A 23,396-nucleotide genomic window follows, 5' to 3' on the forward strand; every position below is an offset into this window, starting at 1 on the left:
CCACTAATGGCACCTCACAGTAGCCAATAGCAGCAGAACTGTCAACTTCCTCATGATACCTTCAGAAGTTCCTAGTCATGAAATATCTAGTTATATTTACTTGTCATCTCTACTCCTTGCCCACCTACTCAAATTTTAGATAATCCTGCAAATGTATCTATACAGAGATACAATACAGCTATTTTATGAGCACCTATATATGCTAGGGAAACACCTGAAAATCCTTATTTTTCTGCTTTTTCTTACACTAGTTAATAAAAAAATAAAACATATTGTCAGAAAATCTTCATGCGCTCTAAACTGACTCCAGTTTAATTGGCAAAAGTTTGAAACACCAACCAAGGTGTTTCTGAGCTTAAAGATTTAAAACAGCCATGCAGAGAAAACAGAATAGAGAATTTTGCTCTAATAAAGATACATCTTGACAAAGTATGTCTTAACTTATGCATTGGCAATTCCAGCCTCTTTTAGCTCCTTGATAAAAAATTTCTATTTAACAAATTTCAAATCTATGAGTCTCATTGGTGAAATCAAGAAGCTGAGAAGTCAACAAACTCGATAAACCTCATAAATTTGTCATCTGTTGTGGCAAATCAATACTTAACTTGGGGGCAGGAATTACATACATGCATGCTCAAACAATCAAAATTATATTTGTTGTTGACACTTCTATTTGATCTCATGTAATAAGAATCATATCAAAGAATAAAGTTTTAAAGAAGATTGTTTCTATTTCAAAATTTCACTGTAAAAGTGAAAAGCAGACCTCTTGATACACAGCCTACAAAAGATAATTACCTATTAAATTTGCATAACTGATGAATTTTTAAACATTTATTTTAAATATTATAAGTGAAAAAATCTGCAAACTGCTCATTTCAGGTAGATATTTCTCTGTCTGAACCATATTTTTTCTGAAACCCCTTTTGAAATATTGGTACCTCTTGCAAAAAGCTTACAGATTACTAGGTAGTATTTAGCTTAGGAAAAAGACTTTATTTTGCAAAAAGCTGTCATGATGAATATTGTCATATAAAACGGCAATAGCTGCAGTGGCTGTATTTTTCAATCTTGTTAAGAGCTGTCAGTCCATTCATAACCACAGCATTAGGTACTGTAACCTAAGCAGAAAAGAATAGATTCAGATTCTATAACTGTCTTCTGTTTTGAAAGAGTTAAATCTTTACGTAAGACAGTCTTTACTCACAGTCTCAATAAAGTGCTCCGCATAAATGAGAATATATGCTTTCCCAGAGAGAAAAAGGTGGAACAAATGTATCCATGTTATGTGCTGTAGACATATGCTGCTGTCTAAGAGACAGAAAACCTTCTCTGTACACAGAGTTTGCTTTTTATGTCTGTTCAAATCAATACCAAATCTTCCACTTTTCAACAGATTTGACATATACAACTAAGAATAAAAAGGTACCTGTGATGGGCTACTGCAAGTTCTACACTGTAAATAAGTAACAAGAAATTTAGTTCCCTTACCTCAGCTTTTTCACCATTTAAAATCAGTCGAAGTTGAAATGTTAACATTTGTTTTACGTGCATTTTTCCTCTCTGCCCTCTGCTTTCTCTCATCAAAGCATTTTGAGATGACTTTGCATGCCATACCATGTACAACACCACATTCAACACCCCTGAACTGCATCAGACAGTAAGACTGGTGCAGAATAGTGCTGTGCAGTCAGAAGCCAACCTGTACAGGTCAAGGTATGGAAGATCAGGCTCACTTTCTCCTGTGATCTTCAGAAGAGAACAGAATCACTATAATACTTTCATTTCAGTGATTCAGATCACATCTCCAAACCATAAATAACTGAAAATGCAATGCCAAAGGAATTGAGAACTGCAACTTCTGAACAAGTAGTTCAGATCAGAAATTCCTTGAATCTCAGTCAGCATGAAAGGGATTATTTCACTGAACTATGTTCCCCAATAAATATTCTTCAAATTAGTAGTGAAGAAATTAACTGTCTGCATTTACCTATCACATAACACTGGAAAAACTGGCAATATTTCCAGTTAAATTTTGGTAATACAAAGTAAAAACTAATTTAATATCTTTGAAACAGTATACTCACCTCATCTAAATCTTTAATATAAACAATTTTCTCTTCAATACCAATAGGCATTGGTTCACTATGAGGGATCTTCACCTCTTCATACATTTTATTGTTTTCTCGCTGAACTGACTCTGGTAAGGCCACCTAAAAATGTATCACAGGAAAATTAATTAAAAGTATGAAAAAAGAAAGTGCCACTATGTATAAGTGAACAATGCTTTATCACTTTCCTTCAAAAAAATGAAACCAAACCAAAAGCAAATCTCACTCATTCATTTTATACATAGCACCGAACCCCCCAAATGAAAAGAATCAGTTTTACTACTCAGAAAATAGTCCCAAAACCCCAAAAAAGATAACTCTGTTTTATTAAATTTCAGAGTCCGTTAGAATTTCATAAAGAATTTATTTTGTTGAAGTCAATTCAAAAGTATCAAAAAGACAGAAAAATAGTATTTTAAGAATTGAAATGACCCTAGAAATAAAAGCAAATACATCAGTTGAAAAGGAGATTATTTCTTCCAGAGTTGAAAGAAAAATAGAATATATCAAAGCATCTAAAACCCTCTGCAAAGAAGCACTGCTTCATACACTGGATTCTGAGAAGGAGGCGACTAAGGAATAAAAAGGAACCCTGCTGCACATTACTCATTGGGAAAGATGCACTGTTCAAGAAGGGTCATGCACCAACATACCTTTGCACCCCCAATGAATGCTGATGTTTTCATAGCTTCAGCTCGGGAATCATAGACATGTGGATAATGAATTTTTTCGATGCTTATCTCTCTCTGTCTACCTAGGACTGGCATACTTCGAGCATTCAGAAGTGCTAGTTCTCTGTGAGCAGAAAAATACCTGCAGTAATTCTGACCCTTTCAGGCTGCCATCACAAAAACTGAGCATAGTACATTAAAGTCAGAGCAAGAGTTGAGGAAATTAAAGAAAAAAAATTTTACAGTATTACTTGCTGGCACTAGTTAGACTAAAACCTTAAAACACATAGTTCAGATAAAATTCAGAAGCAAAGTCCAGTAAGCGCAAGGCTTTCCTAAAAGCAGTTTTGACTCATTTTAAGCAACACAGCAACATGATTTCACAGTTAAGATACCAGTCTCACTATATTTTTCTCAATACAATATACAACAGTTTATTTGCTCCTAATCCTCTCCCTCCTCTACTCCTCCCACTACCTTCTAGCTGACAACTTGGAAAATAGTACCCATTAATCTTGAGAGAGAAAAAGAAAGATAGTTCTGATAGATTTAGTACAGACTTCATAAATCCTAAGCAAGTAGTGTGCATACAGGAACTAAGAAAGGTAGCCTACCCCACTAATCTGCAATTCCAGCCCACATAGATGAGATCAAGAAGATTCTCATTAAGGAAATCACTGCTTTCTTTCCTGAAATTAGGTTTTCATATTAAAAAAAAATTCTACTCTTGTAATAAAACGTGACTTGAAGTCAGAATCCCCTAATCACGGAACTAAAAGTAAACAAAGTGTTATGGTATGTTGAAGTAGCAATTAAAAGAGACACATTTCACAACTTTTGGAATTTATTACCTTTGCATCCGCAGCTCTTTGGGATCAAAGGACATTTGTCCTTCTCCAGAAACTTCTCCATCTTCCCCAGATTGTTTTTCTTTTCTGGCATTTCGTTTTTCTTCTCGACGATATTGTTTCATTAACAGCTTTTCTTGTTCAGACTGAATTGTGACTTGACAACCATAATTTGGCTTAGCATTTTCTCCTATAAACTTCTTGCACTGTTCTGCAATATGATAACAGGCATGCATCTCCATAAGTACTGGATTCCATCTTTTTTCCCCAGTTTCATTCTAAAGGTTTGGGGTTTTGATGTTTGGTTTCATGCTTGTTTTGGAGGGTTTGTGTGTACGTGTGGTAGTGTATTGTGAGTTTAAAAATAGTTGGGCGTTATGTACACTGTGCAGCAGTTGGCCTCAAGACATCTGGAAGTACCACCAGGTAATATCCTAAAGACAGGACATTTAAAATACACTTAATCCCAAAGCCAGGGGGTGGACTAGCAGCAAAAGGAAGGACATTTTTTGTTTTCTGTGTTTGTAATAACTTCATCTAGAGTGGAAATGCCACTTTGCCTCTTATCACTGCTGTTACATACATGCACTGATAAGCTGGATGGTGACAACAGATTAAAGAGGGTGATATACTTTTCTTTAAACAGCCTCTTCACATAAGAATTAGTGTATATATACTAGAGAACATGATTTTATTGAAAGCATACTCACAATGCAATTTCCTGGAACGAGAGAGAAAAATCTATCCTACTCTGTGCAATCACAAGGACTCTTTTTATGTTGATAAGCAGCAGGATTACCAAGAAGAATCAGAACCACAGAACAGTAACAGTAAACAATAAATCTAGGGGAGCAGGGAACCCAAAAAATCTCAGTTACATTCACCTTTCTGAGATCAGTACTAGACAAAACCCCAGACACAACCAAATTTTTTATATACAACAACCTGGAAGAGATTTATTTTGTTTTCATTTTAACAATATTGGTGGTTTTATACGTTTCAAAATTCTGCAAACAGATTATTAGTTTATATAAGTGTAACTGAATATTAAATATTTAACTCAGTTATGTTTCATATGTACTTCTGTAGCCAAACTCTGAAGTGAAAAACTTGAAAACCTTTTTTTACCAAATAAACCCACTTGACTGACATTTTGAACAATTTGTGCTGCTTAGTTTTCACCTACAGCAACAGTGAAACTCCCACATCTCACAGCATGCATACTGGATAAGGCAACAATAACTTGTTAAAGAGCATTGAAAAAATTCTAATAGACTGTCAAAATGTCCACATTAATTCCATCATGTCTGCAGCTTTAACTCTCTCTCTCTCGTATTAAAAGGGGACAACAATGGATGCAATTTCCTGACCAAATTTAATTCAGGCTGAACACATCAGGGCAAAGAAATGTTACTTGATTTGTCTGATAAGCACAACAATCACCTTTACTGCCACAGAAGTAAATTACATAAGAAATAGTCAAATAACACAGCATGGTGCAAAAATGCAGTACATGGACAGTTTCTTGACTTGTGCCAATTTTTTAAAGGCACAAATTACTTAAAGTTGACTAAACTTCTGCAGACAGAAATTAGTCCCTTCCCCAAGTGAAATTCTGGAAAGGTAAGAGCTCCCCCTTACAAATACTATTCTGATCAACTTAAAAAGAAAAAGAAGACCTTACAAAAATTAAAAGACTGAACTCAGGGCCAAGAACATCTTCAGTCCCAGAGAAGATAGCCTGAAGATCACTGACTTTTTTACCACAGTTAAAGAAGGATTCTCTCATCAGTGAAAAAAGCATAAAAATCAGTTACACTCTTCTATTGTCTGAAAAACATAACATTGAAAATATTCTTCCTCCACATTCTAGCAGAAATTACCATGATAGATTTTACTGATGGCATAATGAAGAATAATTTCATAAAAGCTTCTAAAACACTAATTCTGCTAAGTGAGAAGAAAATCCTCCTGTAACTAAACTCAATACATAGGAGAAAAATGTATTAATTCAATCTCTACTGAATGTATTTTAATTTCTTATTTGATTACCTAAGAGGGAAAACTACCAGGACAGAAAGCCTTGTCATACAGCAAGACATTCATCTTTGAAATAACAAACAGGCAAAACTAACAGTTGTTCTCATGAGTTTAGACTAATCACTAGCACAGTAAGAGATGAACTCCTAAACACTTGCTTATGTAACATTTCATTGAAGACAAACATTAAAAAGGGGTCGTTTGCATTTTAAAATTATTGTGGAGATACATGAGTCCACTATTACTGTCTCTATTCACATTTTTCTAACTCCATATTCAGTGAACACAAATGGCCTGCATGGTGCTATGTCCATGTAAGATTTATCCCAAGTCACAACCCATAGGCTACCAGATTTCTTTTTGTCAAAGAAAGTAATAAAACTTGTTTTAAAACAATGATCTGTAAAACTTCTTTTAAAATAATTACTCAGTGCAGACAAATTAACTTATAAAAGCAAAAATGACAATACAAAACCTGAATCCCTTTTATCCCCTCTCTCACTTATTCATGCTTAAGCTTGACTTTATTATTTTCTGAAGTGTTTGTTACAGTGCTTTTTTTTCCCCAAGTCCTACATTAGATGATAATATAAAGTAGATAGGAAGCAGGAAAGCAAATGAAGAATAATAGAAGATCAGATTATTTCCAGAAAATAACCATTAAAACAGGAAAAGTGCAACTATTAATATATTCAAAATCTGCACAAGCCCACAGGCAGTTGATAAATAAATATATGCAATTTGCATGTGTTTCTTCTGTATAATCAGACTTTCTTTGTTTAAGCCCAGGAATACATTCCCCCCTTGCCTCCTGGGATTTTTTGCTTGTTTCTTAATTACACATGGAGAGTACTACTGATGGAAATAGAACAGTTAGAAAATTACTTTTTATCTGATTTGGAAAAAAGATTTTGTAGTAGCTTACCTTGGAGAGCCTGGAACCTGTTATCATTTGGACAAGTCAAAGATCTTTGCAGAATCAGAGATCTGTTCTGTAGGAGTTTCTCTATGAGTTCAAAACCTTCAGGGCCTAACAGTTCAAATAACTACAAAGAAAATAAAATCATAAGTCATATCCAAATGCACATAAATTTATAAATAGGACTGCAATATTTCCATCATTGGAAACATCATATCTGTTGACAATATCTAACAAATTAATGAATTTCAGCTCCCAGTAATTAAACCCAAAAGGTATAAAAGGTTCTCTATTACAAAAAGGGAGAAACACAGAAAGTTTTCAGTTGGAAATATTTAAAAATCTGTTAATTTTGCCTATTAAGTAAAACTGACTTTCTCTTGGAATTCTTGTAAAAAAATTAACTCTTCTAAAGACTAAACTGTACATGTCTTTATGGTTATTTACATAATATGCAAATTTACATCTCCATAATCTATGCAGATGAATCAAGAGAACCAATGCTTTCTCATGAAAGTCAGGTATGTAGGAAGTTACTCCCTTTATAGTCATGAAGAGTGTAGCCTACTGCACTTTCACCAGCTCATCCTACAAAAAAAGATAAAAATCATAGATGTGGAGTACAGCAGGAATATGAAGAAACAGTTAAGATGACACTAGCAATGACTTCAGTCTTGTACATATAATCCTGTGTGTAATTCGAACACATAATGAAAGTGATGTACACCAGAAGACAATTCTGTACCAGTAAGTGATATTTCGGCCCAATGATTTTCTTACTCAAATGATTCTCTTGCATCAGGTTAGGTAAACATAGTTCCCTATTTAAGGTTCCATTTTCCACATAATACTGGCTTTTAACGGAAAAAAAAAATCCACCCAAAACATTAAAAGCACTTTCTTCTCTATCTTATCTATAATTATTATGTCAAAAAAAAATCAAAGCATTACAATAAGCAGTAAGTTACTCAAAACCCATTTTTGGTTTTTAATACTGCTCAAAACAATTTTTTCTCCATTTTTTTCTTCCAAAAAGAAAACAGGACAGTTTCTCCTTAGTGCTTTTTGAATTTTCATCTAGTATTATCCATATAACTTCAGGAATCTGGTAAGAATAAAATGTATAATGTACTTTGATGTGATGTGCTATGAAATAGTAAGAGAAAAAGAGAAAGTTTGGCAATGTAGGATTCAAGTATTTCTGTTCTAACCATAAAAGGAAAGAAAGGTCTCTTACTCTTCTATATTTAATTTGCCAAATCCTTAACAAAGAGTTTTTCTATGGCACTCTATGACTACTGCCCTTGAGGAGCACCTTGAAACAACTTTATGTTGCCTCTTCATGTATTTGCAAAATTCTAAACAGTGCCAATGGCATTAAATTAATGTCCTCTTTTTCCAGGCCAATCTGTACTTCACAATACAAGCTGTCATTTAAAAATAAGGGGGGGAAAAAAAAAGTGTTACTCCAGGCCCTCAGGGGTTTCTTGGAAAACATAAGGTTTGTGCAAATTAGTACAGTCATGGTGCAGTTTCCAGAGACCATGAGCTAACAGCTGAAAGGTATTAAGACCTGTACTTCTTTCATAAGTGTAATCAGTGATGGCAAACTGGAGCAGTCTCCAGAAAAAGTAAAATAGGAGAATACAATAAATGTATAAATAGAAGATTTTCAAAATTAACAAACTACAAAAATATAGGACAGGCTGGTTAGACATCAATTCTGCTGTCAGGGATCTCAAGCTATGATGGATTTCCCTTTATACAGCCTTCACTAACACTGATCATTCATTCTTCTATTTTCCATAGCTATTTACTGCCACTTTTCATCATTTTATACATATTTTAACTAATATTATCTAAAGGTATAAGATGACTTTGTTTTTACATTTCAAAAGAAAGTGGCAATTTAGTACTGGTAAATTTGAGTAAGTATTTTCCAGGGGCAAATGCTTAAGACAGGGTGGGAAAAATAATCACAGAAGCAACAAGAAAAGAAATGTACTTGAAATAGCTTAATTGTATAAACAACTGAGCACAAACTTGTCTCGACTTTGCTAATGATTTGTTGACTGTGGAATAGCAGCAACACTGGGAAATGAAATTCTTTCAATTCAACCAGATCTGGGCTCAAATACTAATTTCTCATCAAGGCAGCAGACACAATGTAAGCACATTCAGACTCAGCATGTTGCTCCTCCAAAACCCCCAAACTCAAATTCACGTCACCACCATCACCATCAGAAGACAAGTAACACACTAGCCCTAAAACATCCAACGTAGATCTCTATTTCTGCACATGATTCCAAAATATCTCTCTCACTGGAAGTTAAGAACAATCTAGAAAAGCATCAGCCAGAAAAGATGGGATTTGCTGGGCGAGTAGATAACACCCTGGTTTTTTTTGAACAGGACAATGTTTTTTTCCTCCTGTTTTCCCAATATATTATGAAACAAAAAACATCCATATCACACTTTTTACCCAGTTAGAATAGCAGAGCCCCACAAAGAAGCAGTGATGTTATACAGTGCATTGTACTCCACAGTCAGACATCATGGAGCAAAAATTCCAGTCCCAGTGAGACAGAGGCTCAATGGAAGAGCACCACGGTGAAATTTGACATCCTGCTCTCCAGACATCCTACCAGTCAGAGAGAACAAAACCCATGCAATACTACATGCCAGACTCTGCAACACATGTGTGGTGAAAGTTACTCCATTTTGCCTTCTTGATGGATGGACAGATATTCATTTGCTACCAACAGTTTGAGAGCTGTCTTGGTCACCTAATCAATTTTGCTGCTGCCTGAATAAAAATGAGGTTTTCAGGACATTTTAAACAGCTAAGACAGACTAAGTTCATTGCTAAAGAATGAGGGGGGAAAGCAAAAGAATACAGAAGACCAGAAGCAATGACCTGTTCTTATAGACAATATGTCTCCCATGCTCACCAGAAGCCTGCCAGAGCTCATGGGTGGAAAACAATGGTTAAGAGTTAAACCAAGTAGAAGTACTGAGAGACAAAGAGCAAGTTACAGAGTAAGATCTATTACCACCTACCATGGACGGTAGCAATACCGTCAATGTTAGAAAAGGTTTGCAAAAAACAGAAATAACTGAACTTGAGAACTTGCAAGGCCAAAATATTATTAATATTTATATTTTTCATACCGTAGGAGTGATTAATTGCCTTCTAATTAAAGTGCCAATAACTATTACAGAATGCTGTTGTTTCAAAGTATAATCCTGTACTTTATCATTTTTTAACTCTTATGAAAACATGTCCATGAAGGAGGTTTATTGCTATCAAAATCAGAGCAGGATAAACAGAAGCAAAATAAGCCCTTAAAAATACCTTCCCCCCCATCCCTCTCTCCTTCCCAGCTTTCCCTCCTCCTGCCGTGGTGCAGGGAGACAGGGAATGGGGTTATGGTCAGTTCATCGCCGGCGGTTTCTCCCCCTGCTCAGGGAGGGGAGTCCTTCCCCTGCTGCACCCTGGGGTCCCTCCAAGGAGAGACAGCTCCTTGAACTTCTCCAGTGTTAGTCCATCTCACAGGAAACAGTCCCCTCAAACTGCTACAATATGGGGTCACTCTTCCACAGGGTGCAGTCTTTCAAGGACAGGCTGCTCTTACCTGGCTTCCCCACAGGGCCACAGGTCCTACCAGGAAATCTGCTCCAGTATGGGCTTCTCTCTCCATGGGTCTGCAGGTCCTGCAGGTCCTCTGCCAGGAGCTAACTGCATGATAACTTTTCATCTTGTTAGCTATATCTGTTATCAAAGAGGCATTACCACCACTTCCATCTGGCCCAGCCTTGATCCACAGCACATCCATCTTTGGAGCTGCCAGACATTGGAGAAGCTTCTAGCAGCTTCTCACAGAAGCCACCCTTGAAGCACCCCCTACTACAAAGGCTTGGCCATGTAAACCCAGTCCAACAGGGTAGGCACTAGCACTTCAGATTTGATAGGTTACTATATATTCTAGCCTGAAAAATCAATGCCCAAGACCCTGACAGTGGGCAAAGGAATCTGCTGAATATTCATAGTTGACTTTCTATTAAGTTATAATGAGATAAGCTAGACAGTGGTCAACAGATGGAGAGTCTGTGTGTCAACTGGCAGTTTCTTGAACCCCAGCCAAATTGTTAACACTCCTTGAAGTCAGTAATAGATGGTGCCCAAAAGGCAATCCTGATTGCCTTCGCTAACAAAGGTGCCACATAACTTCAGCTACTACTCCGTAATCATAAAGACATAGATGAGTGAGATATATTGTCACTGATACTTGTTTGAGTGATTTTTACATTTAATTTTATGTTCTTAATATCTGGAAGAAAGCATATTGAGTAGTCAATTTAGGAACAGAAGGACAGGATGTGTCGTATTGCTTTAGAAAGGTGAGGCAAGGTCCCCATGCAAATGATTTCTCCTGAACATATGCTAGCTCCATGGAAAAGGCAAGGAGGCAGACAAGAGTCTTACATATAGACAGCAGCCTATCTGCTGGAGTTACCAGAAAGGAATTGAACCCCAATGAGGCACATGACATAGCAAATTTTTTCAAATAAGGCTCAGCTGTAAAAAAGTACATCTTTATGTTCAAGACTGGAATGAGATTTTACTCTGAATGTTAAATAGGTACCATTCTCTTTTCAATTCTATAAAGTATAAGTTACAAGGAGCTTTGGAGGTCCTCAAATATGAGGCATGGAACTGTGAGTAATACTTTGACATCATAAACTATCTGCCATCACAAGGGCATTTTCTTGACTTCTACATCCTTCTTGAGGTGGGAAAGAACCCTATAAATCTCAGAAAATATTTTGTTTTACAAGTGCACACCAAATTAGACTATGAACAGTCCTTGTACCTTGCTTGAGTCTTAGTACTGCTCTACAGCAATGAAACAACCCCAAATTCAGCCAACCAATGGTTGCCCTGTGCATCTCTTTACTTTTATATCCTTACAGGAGGTCTTGGTTACAGAGTCCCACCCACACAATTAATTGCTATCCCTGCGTTTTGTAGCTTGTTTGCAAATTATATTGCTTTAGAAGGCACAATATTCAGTTTTCAGCTGTGGAATACTAATCACCATAGCAAGATCTCAAGTTTCTTCTGTTCTAGTAGCTTTGAAGGAACTGAAATGATTGCTTCATTTAATAGAAAATATGGGGTAAATTGAACATTTTTCTTGGGCTACAGACTTATTGGAAAAGCTGTATGGATACAGTACCTAGTATACTGCTTAAAAAGATTCAACAATGAAAACAAGGACATTGAGGATAGAGGGGTTTTTTTAATATGAAAAATTTAACACAAACTTCATGGGTATAATATATATGCTGATTGTTAATTGCTACTGTACTGAAAAGTGAGAAACTGTCATCCTCTAAAAACTACAGACTATAGAAGAACAGTTGGTTTAAAAACAAATCTCAGATGTTTTTTTCTTTTCATGTTTCTTAGAGATCGATTAAAATGAGACAAAAAAGATAAAGCATGATTTTTTACCATTCTTATTAATAACAGGTACTAGGTGTGTAAGAAAATATTTCAGCTCTCAGATCTGCTTCTATTTTTTAAAAGTCTGGCTTTTTTGAATAAAACACCCTTTACATTTAGTCCACCTATACAGAAATGATCTTCCAACCCTACAAACCACCTAGGAGACTCAGCAGAGTCTAAGCAAGCTCAGCTTAACTGTACCAGTCTCACAACAAACAGAACAGTAACCAGACACTTCAAGCCCTCTTAAGACAAGATGTTGATAACCTATGTGTGTGCACAATGCTTTTCTGACAGCTATTCCTCGAGACAGAGGCTGAAGGACTCTTGCAATCTCACTGAGCACAGGAATCAGATAAGGCAGAACAAGCCAATATTCTAAGGAAGAAGGAATACCCCAGTGGGATTAAACACCTGCTTGGATAGGATGAATGAAGTTACTCGTTATTAGAGACGTCTTAAAGGCCTGCCTGTGAATTAGTTAGCTTGAAATTTTTGGATTTTACTATGAGTTTGCAATTAGAAGAAAACAAAAAACTAAATAAAAATTTAGAAATAGGCAGATTTTTAAAAAGTAGCAAAATTCCAGGAATTTCCCCAACAAAAACTTGGAATTTTAGTTATACAATGAAAGAAGGTTGAGTAAAGAAGCTGATGGAAAAATTTTCATATAACATTGTCTTTGGGAAAGTCATCTGCACAAAGATAATGAAGTTGTAATAAATTCTTACTCAACATTCAACTTTTGTTTACTTTTCCCATTACTGCATTTGCAGTCCAACAAAACCTAATGGAAATCTGGTCTTTATTATTGGACGCATTTTTAGTCCAGGAGTACAAGTACCACAAAGACTTGGCCAATTACTCTTTTTAACACCATCTCTCCTCTGCATATTTGGATTATGCTCTATTTTTATGTATTTCTGTATCCACAGATGACTATACAATTTTACTCCAACTAGTATTTACACTAGTAAAAATATATGAATCAAAGCAAGGATAACTTCAAAAGAAGTATTAAAACATCAAAACAAATGTCTTATAAGACTCAGCCTACAGGTTCAAGGCTCCTTTTAAATCAGATTGAAATCTATAGCTAAAATACTGAAACTGATCACTTACAGGAGGAAAAATGTGTTTTTCTTATAACAAGACTTAAAAAGCCAGAGTATCAGATTGAAAGAGTATGTAAATATTGCTTAATAGGCCTAAACCTATTTATTTGACTATCAGTTTTGATTAAATATAATTCATTGCTATATGTCTCATAATAAAAAAATAGCACAATCTGTCACAGCATAATTTGAATTTGATTAAAATCTTTCTCCAGCTCGTTGTGCAAATCCCCACTTAAACTGCCTGCCATATCTGAAAAAGAGACAAGAACAAAATCACAAATCTTAGCAAATTTTCTCAATATTTTTATGTGAAAATAAGTAGGCTGGAGAGATCATCACCACCATCATCAATATTTTACCAGAGACTAATTAGAAAGTTAGACAGACACATTTATTTTGAAAATTTCAAATACATAGCTACAAGGCAACTTCCACCAGCCTATTTAGCCTGAAGACTTTGGCAAACAGAAATAATGTCAAACAGCAGCTAGAAACAGCAGACTACTGACTCGCCTTACGAAAAGGAAACCCTGAAGACAAATCAAAATGCAGAAGACCTCACTGTTATATGATTCCTTAAACTAATGTTTACCTTCAGAAGTATGCTGGGGTAAGCTGTTAATTATTTTTGACATTTAAAAAAAAAACAACTTGAAACTAGATAACCACTGCATTTGCAATTTTTCTTACCTGCAGATACGAGGGCAAGGAATTCTGACATTACCCAGCAGAAAACATACATTTATGGAAGTGATTTCTGGATCAGAATCAATTTGATTTTTTTTTAGGGATGAGGATTTAAAAAACTTCTAAAATAGCAGTGGTTAGCACAGAATTCTATTCTGCAAAAGGCAAAACCCTCCAGGTTATCTCAAAGGACAGCAATTCCCTAATCTGCTCATTTCAGGAGGAGGATTTAGCTGAGTGTGGATCCACTATCCCAATGTGATTACTGACAAAGTAAAACAAAATACCAGCAAGCCAAGGAGTTGGTTTATGTTGCTTAAGAGAGGCAAATGATGAAGAGCAGCAAGAGACTCTACTACTGGAAGCTAGTTTTATCCCAATTAGGGTAGTCAAGTCAATTTTGACATCCTCTGCTGGACCCAGCAGAGCTACCCAGGAAAAAGAACTATGACCACCAACCCCAGGCTGTGAACTCCAGCACCGTGGGCAGACACACACGAGTGGGCGAGAAGAAAACAAGGCAAGCTGTGGCCTGAAACAGCATTTTATATTGTTTTAGGAGAGTGCAGGGAAAAAAAAAAAAAGGAATTCAGAAGATGGAAGATTATTTTAAAGCCTAGCTTTCCAAGGAAACCAGGGCTACCACATCACTGTGCATTTAGCAGTGTGTGAACTAACAAGCATTAAGCCTCCTCAGTAACTTCCAGTTTTGACAGAGAGACAGAAGTGTTCAGGTCCAGTAGTGGAGACAGACTTGAATGACTGCTCTTTGTGCCTCCTGCCCTTATTCCCTGGGAGGCTGCAGCAGCAGGAGCACAGTGCCACTGGCACGTACCAGTGAGCACCAGCACAAACTCTCACTCAGCCAGCAAAGCTGCAGCGCTCGCGCTGCGGCAGGCACGGCTTAACAGAAACCAGCCCTGCAGGAAACCTGCCCCTGCCACTTCCACAGATCGAGCAGCTGTGGGCTGGGGATTTCTTTGTGGGTTTTCCCCCTCCCCGTCTTCTATAAAATGATTTGGAGGAAAGTGATTTTGTGCCTAGTTAATAAGAGAACCTTAATGCTTCAGGTGCCATCTGACTGCATTTCTTGCAGAACTCATATTTCCTTATGTATCCAGGTGGATGTGAGAAGAATTCGGCATCAAAGAAAATAAAAAGGGAAAAGTTCCATCAGCTACAGACTGGCTTTCTCTAAAAAAAGATCTCATTAAGTTTAATAATATATTGAAACTGATTCAAAAGGTATCACTAATAGATCAAGCCTCATACTGGCACAAAGATAAAACATGCCTTCTCTCAGTACAAAACTGAAGTAAAGAGCTGACAGGAAAGAGGAAACGTTATTGACAGGAAGGACAGTGAACAGCTCTCAGTACCAGGATTAAACCTACCATTTCTTGGCTCTCTCTGTAACTCTTTCATCATTTCTTAAGTTCCATCCCTAAAAAACAGCACTCAAATGCCTTTCAATTGGGTTTTTTATGAAGGTAGACAGCATGGTTCTGTTTTCATAAAAAGAAAAAGTTTCCTATCGTCTGTGGGGTTTCAACAGTCCTTGGACAACAACAAAGCTGTATACTTCTGGATTTAAACAAATGAAGTCCACAACTGAAAAAGGGGCAAAATATATCCAAAATAAGGATTATTTTCTCTACATGAAAGGGGAGAAGATAAGCTCTATGGTCAAGAATAATGAGACCCAAGCTTTCTATTGTCTGGATATAAAACTCTTGGTAATTTTAATAAAATTACAAAGAAAATACGAGCTTGAAAAGCCAGTCTCATGCCAAGTTAGAAGCTTTGATGATCAGATAAAGATAAAACACCACAGGGGTGATCCACATATACCTGTACTTTCCCTAAATGGATACTGCTTTTATGAACGAGGCAATGGGGAATAAGCTTTATGATATGTTAATTTCTTAGGGCTAGAAAGTCATTATACTGAACAAAAGGAAGTGCCACTTTGACACTTAAAACCAAACATGCTTTATGATACAAGTTGCTTTGACATCAAAATATCATATGTCATGCGAGGGTACACACACACAAAAGTAAAAGCTAATGTCATAATTTCATGGTACATTAAGAAAAACTGAGATTAAGGTCCATCAATATATTATTATATGCGAAGTTTTCATGTAGTGTTGCATACACATAGCAATGAACATTTAAATTACTTTGTTTTAAGTCAAAATGAATGTTGAACTGTAGCTTTTGGAAATGTTCTCTCAAAGGAGCCTCACAACAAGAGCTATTCCACTTCCTTATTGATTTTGGCTAGGAAATAATTAGAAGAACAGCTTGAATTTTCTACTGTGTATCATTTTCTATAGGAAACTTGTGTGTGAAGAGTTATTAAGAGACAAACATAACAATTTAGTAAACAGTTACATGAAAGGAATACAATTGCAACAGAAATTTAGTCGGACCTCAGGAATGTTCCTTGGCAAAAATCTGAATTGTCCGAAGAGAAAAGAGAAGGCACATTGCTTTCAGAGAGGTTTGGGGATGAAATTCTAGGTGACTTCAGGAAGAACATAGACAAATCATGACAGAATAGAAAGTATTACAAAATACTATTTTAAAAATTGCTTTGGCTATGAGCACTTCCTTTTCTTCACTACGCTTCAGATACTTAAAAAAAACTACTGCATTTTGCTCTTCCATGTTTTCTTATAAGTCTCTTATCTCTGATACCTAAGATGGAGTTTCATAATCACCTGTAAATATTCAGACAAGGATCCTAGATAAGTTTAGCGCTAACTTCACAATCATGATTAGTAACAACCACAGTAAGGGCTGGCTGAAGAGTTCTTTTCCAGCAGCAAATGATGAACATTTCTGGAAATCAAGTAAATACTTCATTTCTTTCAAAAAATAAGCCGTTTATAACTTTTGAGGTGCCTTATATGATTTTCAGATAAAATTGTAACTATCATTTCAGACTTCATTCAATACTGCAAAAACAAAGTACCCAGTGAACTGTGGTTCAGTAATAATGAAGAAGTAGAATCAGCAGCGGAAAGCATGTACCATACAGGGACACATCAATACAACTTGTGAAAATTTCCATTACTAAAGAGCACTAGTAGTCTAGCAAAAAACTGGCAATTGAATATTTATTGAAAAAATACTAATCAACTTCTGATTCTCAGTAGCTGCTTAAAGCCCTTATCAGCAACTGAACAGCTATGTCCCAGTGGAGCAATTAGTTATCTTACAGCATCCTGAAGGATATTAGACAAGTAGACAATTGCTCTGGGTTTAACAGTTCTGAGAACTGATTCTCATGCACAGTTTTTAGTTACTGCAAAAGTTGTGCTAGAACTGGAAACCAACTTCCCTGGAATCTGAAAGTTAACTGGCACTCTTGGTGAGATTGCTCCTTGCTAAGATAACTGAGTGTTCATGATACATTTGTTTTATGTTGCCAGTCTGTTTCTCCCTCCCTCCCTCCTTCTGAGTGCCTTTTCCTGCAAGCCACAGTCCACTGATGCACTCATCCCAGACTAAGTATGTTTGTATTACTGCTACTTCTTTTCATCAGACTGGCAATTTTTTTTCATACTTCATTTCCTCAGTTTCCCATGCTCTATTTCACATGCTTTATTTCCATGCTTTATTTCACATTTCCTCAGTTTTCCGTGCTTTATTTCACATATGATGGACCTCCTGTGAGCCCTTTTCCAATTATTGCAGCACCTTCTATATACAGTAAAAATGAAGTCATCTCCTGAAACTGCCTTCTCTATCAGTAAGCATTCTATATTAACACATTCTCCACTTAATATCAACTGAAAAATGTAGTTGTAATAATGAAAGTATCTGGCAGTGCTTACAATGAAGACCTTTAAAGTCTTTACAATGTGATATAAACATTAAAATGCTGATGTCTTTAAAATATGTTCTGTGACAAAAAATTGTGCTTCTCATTTTTTGGGGCTTTTAGTGTAAGTATCTAGATAGCTGGATGAATATTTTTATATTTTCAGCATCTGTATTTTTTTAAAGAATGACAATTTAAGTAGCATGTCAAGTTATTTAACATTTGATTACTTAGAGCAAGGAGTGTCAGTAGACTCCTCATTCTAGAACTCCACTTGTAAATTCCACTCAGATCTTTTCCACAGTTCTGTTTTGTCCTCTAATGAACTTAACATGAGCATACAGAAAGATTTAATCATGACTTCTACATGACAAAATCAAGTACCACAATTTTTTGCCATTCTTAAAGAAAGCATCCATAAATCTAATCTTCACAAACTGAGGTCTTCAATAAACATTGCTGAGTAATACAGATAGTAATATATAGCTATCAATACAATGTGCAGCATTCATACTGTATTCAATAGAAGTAAAGTACAAGTAGTATCAGATTCTGAAGCACAGAATGCTTTTTTGCATTTTTGCAGAGCTCATACCTAGCTTCAGCCCCGCATTAACATGTTAAGTTTAGAAGCCTAGAGAACTTCTGCACCATGACAGAAATACATGAGACACTTAGTTTTAACATCAAATATCCAAGATCTTCCCCAAATTAATGCAAATTGGAAAGCTGTTTCGTAACATCTTTTATATTTCCTTAATAATTTTGATATCTCATTTAAAAAATTGTTTATGGTCCAAACTGAAGGAAAAGTTTTTTTTACAAACTCCCCAAATCTGTTTTGTCTTTTGAAGAAAAAACTTCCTGTATGACTATTCTCTGTTCACATGAGTATTCAGTGTTTATTAAATGGTTTATGTAGTTATTACTACACCTGCTTATATCAGTTTTTTCAAGACTATTTTATTAACAGTGTAAAATTCAGCAGATTAACTACTCTTTACCATTTTTACTAAACAGCCAGTGTGTAACTAGATACCCAGTTTCTCTGTGGGAAAATCTCATAAAAATGCCACAGCACCATAACATCTTCTAAGTGGCAAAATTTTCCCAAGCAATGTAGAACCACGTGTTAGTGCAATCCTATTTTGTAACACTGCTGTTTTTGTTTGCTGTGGTTGTATAACACCAGCTAGGTTCAGAAATCACCTCTGTAAAATAAGTTAAAGGTAAGCACGGACTAGTACAAGTAGTAAACAAAAACACCTTCTGAAATCAAGGAAAAAAATCTCCGACTGATTTTAATGATGCTTGTATTTTATCCCAGGGTTTTTGCCTTTGCTCTCACATGAAAATAATTATTATTTTAACTTAGATGATATTTTCCTATTTCTTACACTTTGGACAATCACATCAGCCATTTCACCACTGACTTCAGTTTCTGGCCAATTTAATTTTCTCATTCCTTAACAAAATGCACTGTTTACTTATGCTTCAGTATATAACACTATTTATTGTATTTCAGACGGTGCTTCCCTCTAAATTTTCTAAAAATTATATATCAACTCTACTTATATTGTCCTCAAGTTCTGCCAAATTTCATTTTGACATCAAAGTTGACTTTATTTCCCTAATAGTGACTTAATGAAAACTGTGCAGGGAAAATAGCAGCCTTATGCCGGGGTCTCAGAGCCCCTTTGGTTCTGCTTCAGATGAGTTAGAGAAGCTGTGGCTGGGAGTCCTATGCCTGAAGAGAGGAGCAGCAGAAAAGCCAAGCTTTGGCTTTGACAGGGAACAGATAACCCTCTGGGAGCAATGAAGCATACACAATTACACTGATGTGCTGAGTTACTGACAGGTAAAACTGAGTTTCCAACATCAGAGCATTTGAAGGAGCCAAGCCTTTGCAAAGTCCAAAACTTGGCATTCTACAAAGTAGCAAGAAGCTGACACTTGAGGTTCGATTTTGCTTAAGAAAAGCAAAGAAAACATCTACTTTCACACCTGCACACTGCACTTTTTTGATGGTGAAGGTCAGCTTGTAACTAGAGAAATGGCTCACAGAACACGCAAACAAGCTCCACTTGCCCTCTGAGCCAACCAACAGTATTAGGCAAATATTAAGTCAGAACCAATTGCATTGTGCACAGACAGTGAAGCCTGTTTCTTGAAAGCACTTCTGTTGGAGTCTGTGCAGCATGTCAGATGAATGATCTCAAAACTAGCATCTGAAGGAAAAGACTTGTCTGCAAAAAAATGAAATGCTGAAGTACTTTTCACAGTCCATGCTGTAAGATGAATTGTGAAGAGCTCAGAGCTCTTAATATAAATTATATATTTAGACTACTCAGGGAATAGCTCTCAATACAGACCTGAGAATTAATTAACTGAATTCAGGTTTGGAAATGTAAGCTAAGTATTTCTAAGTATTTTTTGTCTTCAGATTTTTGGATACTAATAGTTAGAACATAAAGTTTTTATGTGCAAATGTTAACTGGAAAGCAGTGAAAAAAGATGTAAAGAGAGAACACCATCTGCAGTGTTTGCTACTGACAAGTCCCCTAAGCCACTAGCAGGAAACAAAATCTATACATGCTTCCCAAGTTTTATTCTAAAACAAAATGCTTGTGACGTTGTGCAATGTTGTATAAGCTCTTCCATTCATTTACCTGAAGGAGTGAATAAGTGTGTGCAGTCTGTAGGAATTGAAAAATGATTATGTAGCTGGTTTGCCTTATGAGCTCTAAAATACGCTCCTTATTGAACTGCATTTCAGTGTCATCTCGGAGTCTTTCATTTGTCTTAGCTTACACATAGAAAAAAAAATTAAATATTCATATAAATAATGTCAAGCTTTTAAAGAGTATTAGAAATTTAGTCACATGAATTAAGACTTTATGTAATTTTCTCTTATAAGAATAATGACCATTACAGATTCCTGTTTAATGTAAGAAACTAAAATAATTATTTTTCTGGACAACAAATGTCTGTTATTTAGATAGATACTTAATTTAGGAGACCGAATTAACACATCTAAAATTGAGGTCACTTTAAAACCTAATTGAGATTACTTGCAACACAGGGACTATTTATTTCCTGTATACCATAATTCATTAATTAAGTTACACATAAGGTTAAAATGTAAGTACTTAAAGAGGCACACTCCACTTGCTTATTATGAGATTCTACATTAGTAGCAAGCTTGTTACAAAACAAGAAGCTTTTCATTTAAACAAACGCAAACATTTAGGGTAAGAGATTAATTTTTTGGCATGAAATTCATCTGGGGGAAATGAAGACTTAAACGAATATGGAATTAGGTATAAATATACAAATTTTCTCCAATTACCCCTATTTTATTATTTGAAATGACAGAATCATTGAATGGCTGAAGTTAGAAGAAATCTCTGGAAATTAGTATCTAGTCTCCTGGATGGTAGGTTCCATATCCTCTTGAGCAAACTGTTCCTATGTCTGAACCATCTTGACACCAAAGTTTATGCTTACCTGGAATATCCTGTAATGCCATTTCTGTCCACTGTCCCTAGTTTTGCCATTGGGTATCACCAAGACAAGGCTGGCTCCATTCCCACCATGCCCTCACCACCAGGTCTGATCAGGTTCTCAAGACTTCTCTTCTCCAGGCTGAGAAACCCCAGCATCCTCAGTTTCGTCTTATATGTCAGATGCCATCATCCCAGTGGCCCTTTGCTGGCCTCAGTCTAGTATGCCCCCATTGGACACCACTCTACACTTTTTAGATTTTATTTGTTCATCCTACTGCCCAAAGCCAAGCCAATGAAAAGCATAAGAGTGTGATATTAATGAAGAAAGTCTAATATTTAAATTTTAACTACAGATAGTTTTCATAGCTTTTGTTTTGTATTTGTTGTCTATTTCATAACCAAACTGAACCAAGTATACCTCTGAATAAAATACTATCAGTAATGAAGTGAAAAGATATGGGAATCCATACATTCTCCAGGTTAAGAGGCGAGTACTGATCAAAGTCAGCCTAGACACACGTTTACATGATCAGACTACCATGTGAAATGAAACATCAACACTTTTTTAATTAAAACTTTTTCGCATTCAGAATGTGTATGTGTATTGTTCAAATAAGAGGGGACAGCATCAGGTAAGTAAGTGATGCAATCTAAGAACTGTGCAGTTTTTTGAAACACAATCATGGTAGGGGAAGGTGGCATTTACCCAGCCTTACAACATAAAATCTTCCTTCCAAGCACTGTGAAACAAGCAGAGTTTCCACTGCAAAACATCCAGCAAACATAACAGTGAACATTATGCAGGAAATTTTAAGGGGTCTTAACACCTTTATCAACCCATTGGTTTTTTAAAAAAACATGCTACTCAATATTTAAAGGTAAAAAGCTTTCTGGGAAAAAATGATCAACTGTACTTGAAGGGCCATAAAAACATTATCCATTGTCTGTCAAGCTCTTTGGGTGCCATTCTGATCAGAACTAACAACACCAACCAGTCCAAGTTCAGTGTGACTGATGTGCCCTCTCACTTGCAAGCTGCAGTGAAAGGCTGCTACTCCTATTGCCAAATCTGTCCACTGTGTTTTGGTTTAGACAGGAAGCGTTTTTTAAAACAAAGTATCACTGCTGCAGGCTAAAGGATACACAGTTTATGAAATGCAACTTAACTTTCAAGTATCAAGAAAACACACTGAAATCCAAGAATTTTACTAAATTCAGCAAGGACAAGTATAGTGCAGGCGTGCAGCACAGGCTGGGATGTATCCATCTGGGGAGCAGACCTGTAGAAGTGGAGCTAGGGGTCCAGGTGAACAACAGGCTCAATGACTGAACATTGTGGTGCTGTGGCAAAGAAGCCAACAGCATGATGGGTGGCATCACAAGGGCATTACCAGCACAGAAAATGAAGTCAATTTCCCACTCTACTCAGGGCTTGCCATGCCACGCCTAGAACACAGTCCCATTTGGTCCCTTCTATATTAAAAAGATGTGGGCAGGCTGAAGAGAGTCAGGAGAAAGGCCACAAATGTGATATAAGGACTGGGAAGTCTGCCATGTGAGAAAAGGCTGTGAGAACTGGTTTGCACAGCCTTGAGAAATGAAGGCTTAGGGGAGATCTCATCACTGTGTTCTAGAACTCAAAGGGTACCTTGCACAGAAGATGCAAGAATCCTATTTAGAAGGATTCCCATGGAAAGGACAGGGAAATAGGCACAATTTAATGCTGGAAAGATTTTTACCGGACTCAAGAAGAATATTTTTCACAATGAGAAAAATCAGTCATTCCAATGTAGTGTTCTATGAATCTATTTATTGGCTCATGTCCCTCAGCAGGAAATCATTTCAGTGTATTTTCCTTTGCAGGTGTCCAGGCTTGTTTTCCATTTTGAGCTCCATGGACCAGCTGACTTGACTATCTCAGTCCCTTACTGCAGTAGAAATTTCCCTTTTGAAAGGAAAATTTTGACTCTTCAAAGTTACTAACAATATTTTACTTTGGTTCAATTTTAAAATTAATTTTTTTTTTCTACAGTTAAAACATTATTTTGGATATACAGATAAAGTGGTTAAAGAGAAAAGAGCATGGATATAAAAATGATCACATTGAAGGTAAGAACCAAATTCAGAGTTCACTGTTAACACACCTTGAGTG

The 23,396-nt window shown here is 36.2% G+C and overlaps 1 protein-coding gene across 1 annotated transcript in view; it reads right to left on the reverse strand.

Annotated features, from left to right (window-relative positions):
- Positions 1-23,396, reverse strand: part of ASCC3 (activating signal cointegrator 1 complex subunit 3) — a 251,696-nt gene that overhangs the window by 204,496 nt on the left and 23,804 nt on the right. Inside the window, exons 5-8 of the mRNA XM_062489907.1 lie at positions 6,596-6,716; positions 3,634-3,841; positions 2,765-2,906; positions 2,088-2,213 (exon numbers count right to left, since the gene is read on the reverse strand). Coding sequence (XP_062345891.1) covers positions 2,088-2,213; positions 2,765-2,906; positions 3,634-3,841; positions 6,596-6,716 — 597 coding nt within the window. The remainder of the gene's footprint in view (positions 1-2,087; positions 2,214-2,764; positions 2,907-3,633; positions 3,842-6,595; positions 6,717-23,396) is intronic.

Source organism: Cinclus cinclus, chromosome 3 (assembly GCF_963662255.1).
Source record: "Cinclus cinclus chromosome 3, bCinCin1.1, whole genome shotgun sequence".
NCBI classification, from domain to species: domain Eukaryota; kingdom Metazoa; phylum Chordata; class Aves; order Passeriformes; family Cinclidae; genus Cinclus; species Cinclus cinclus.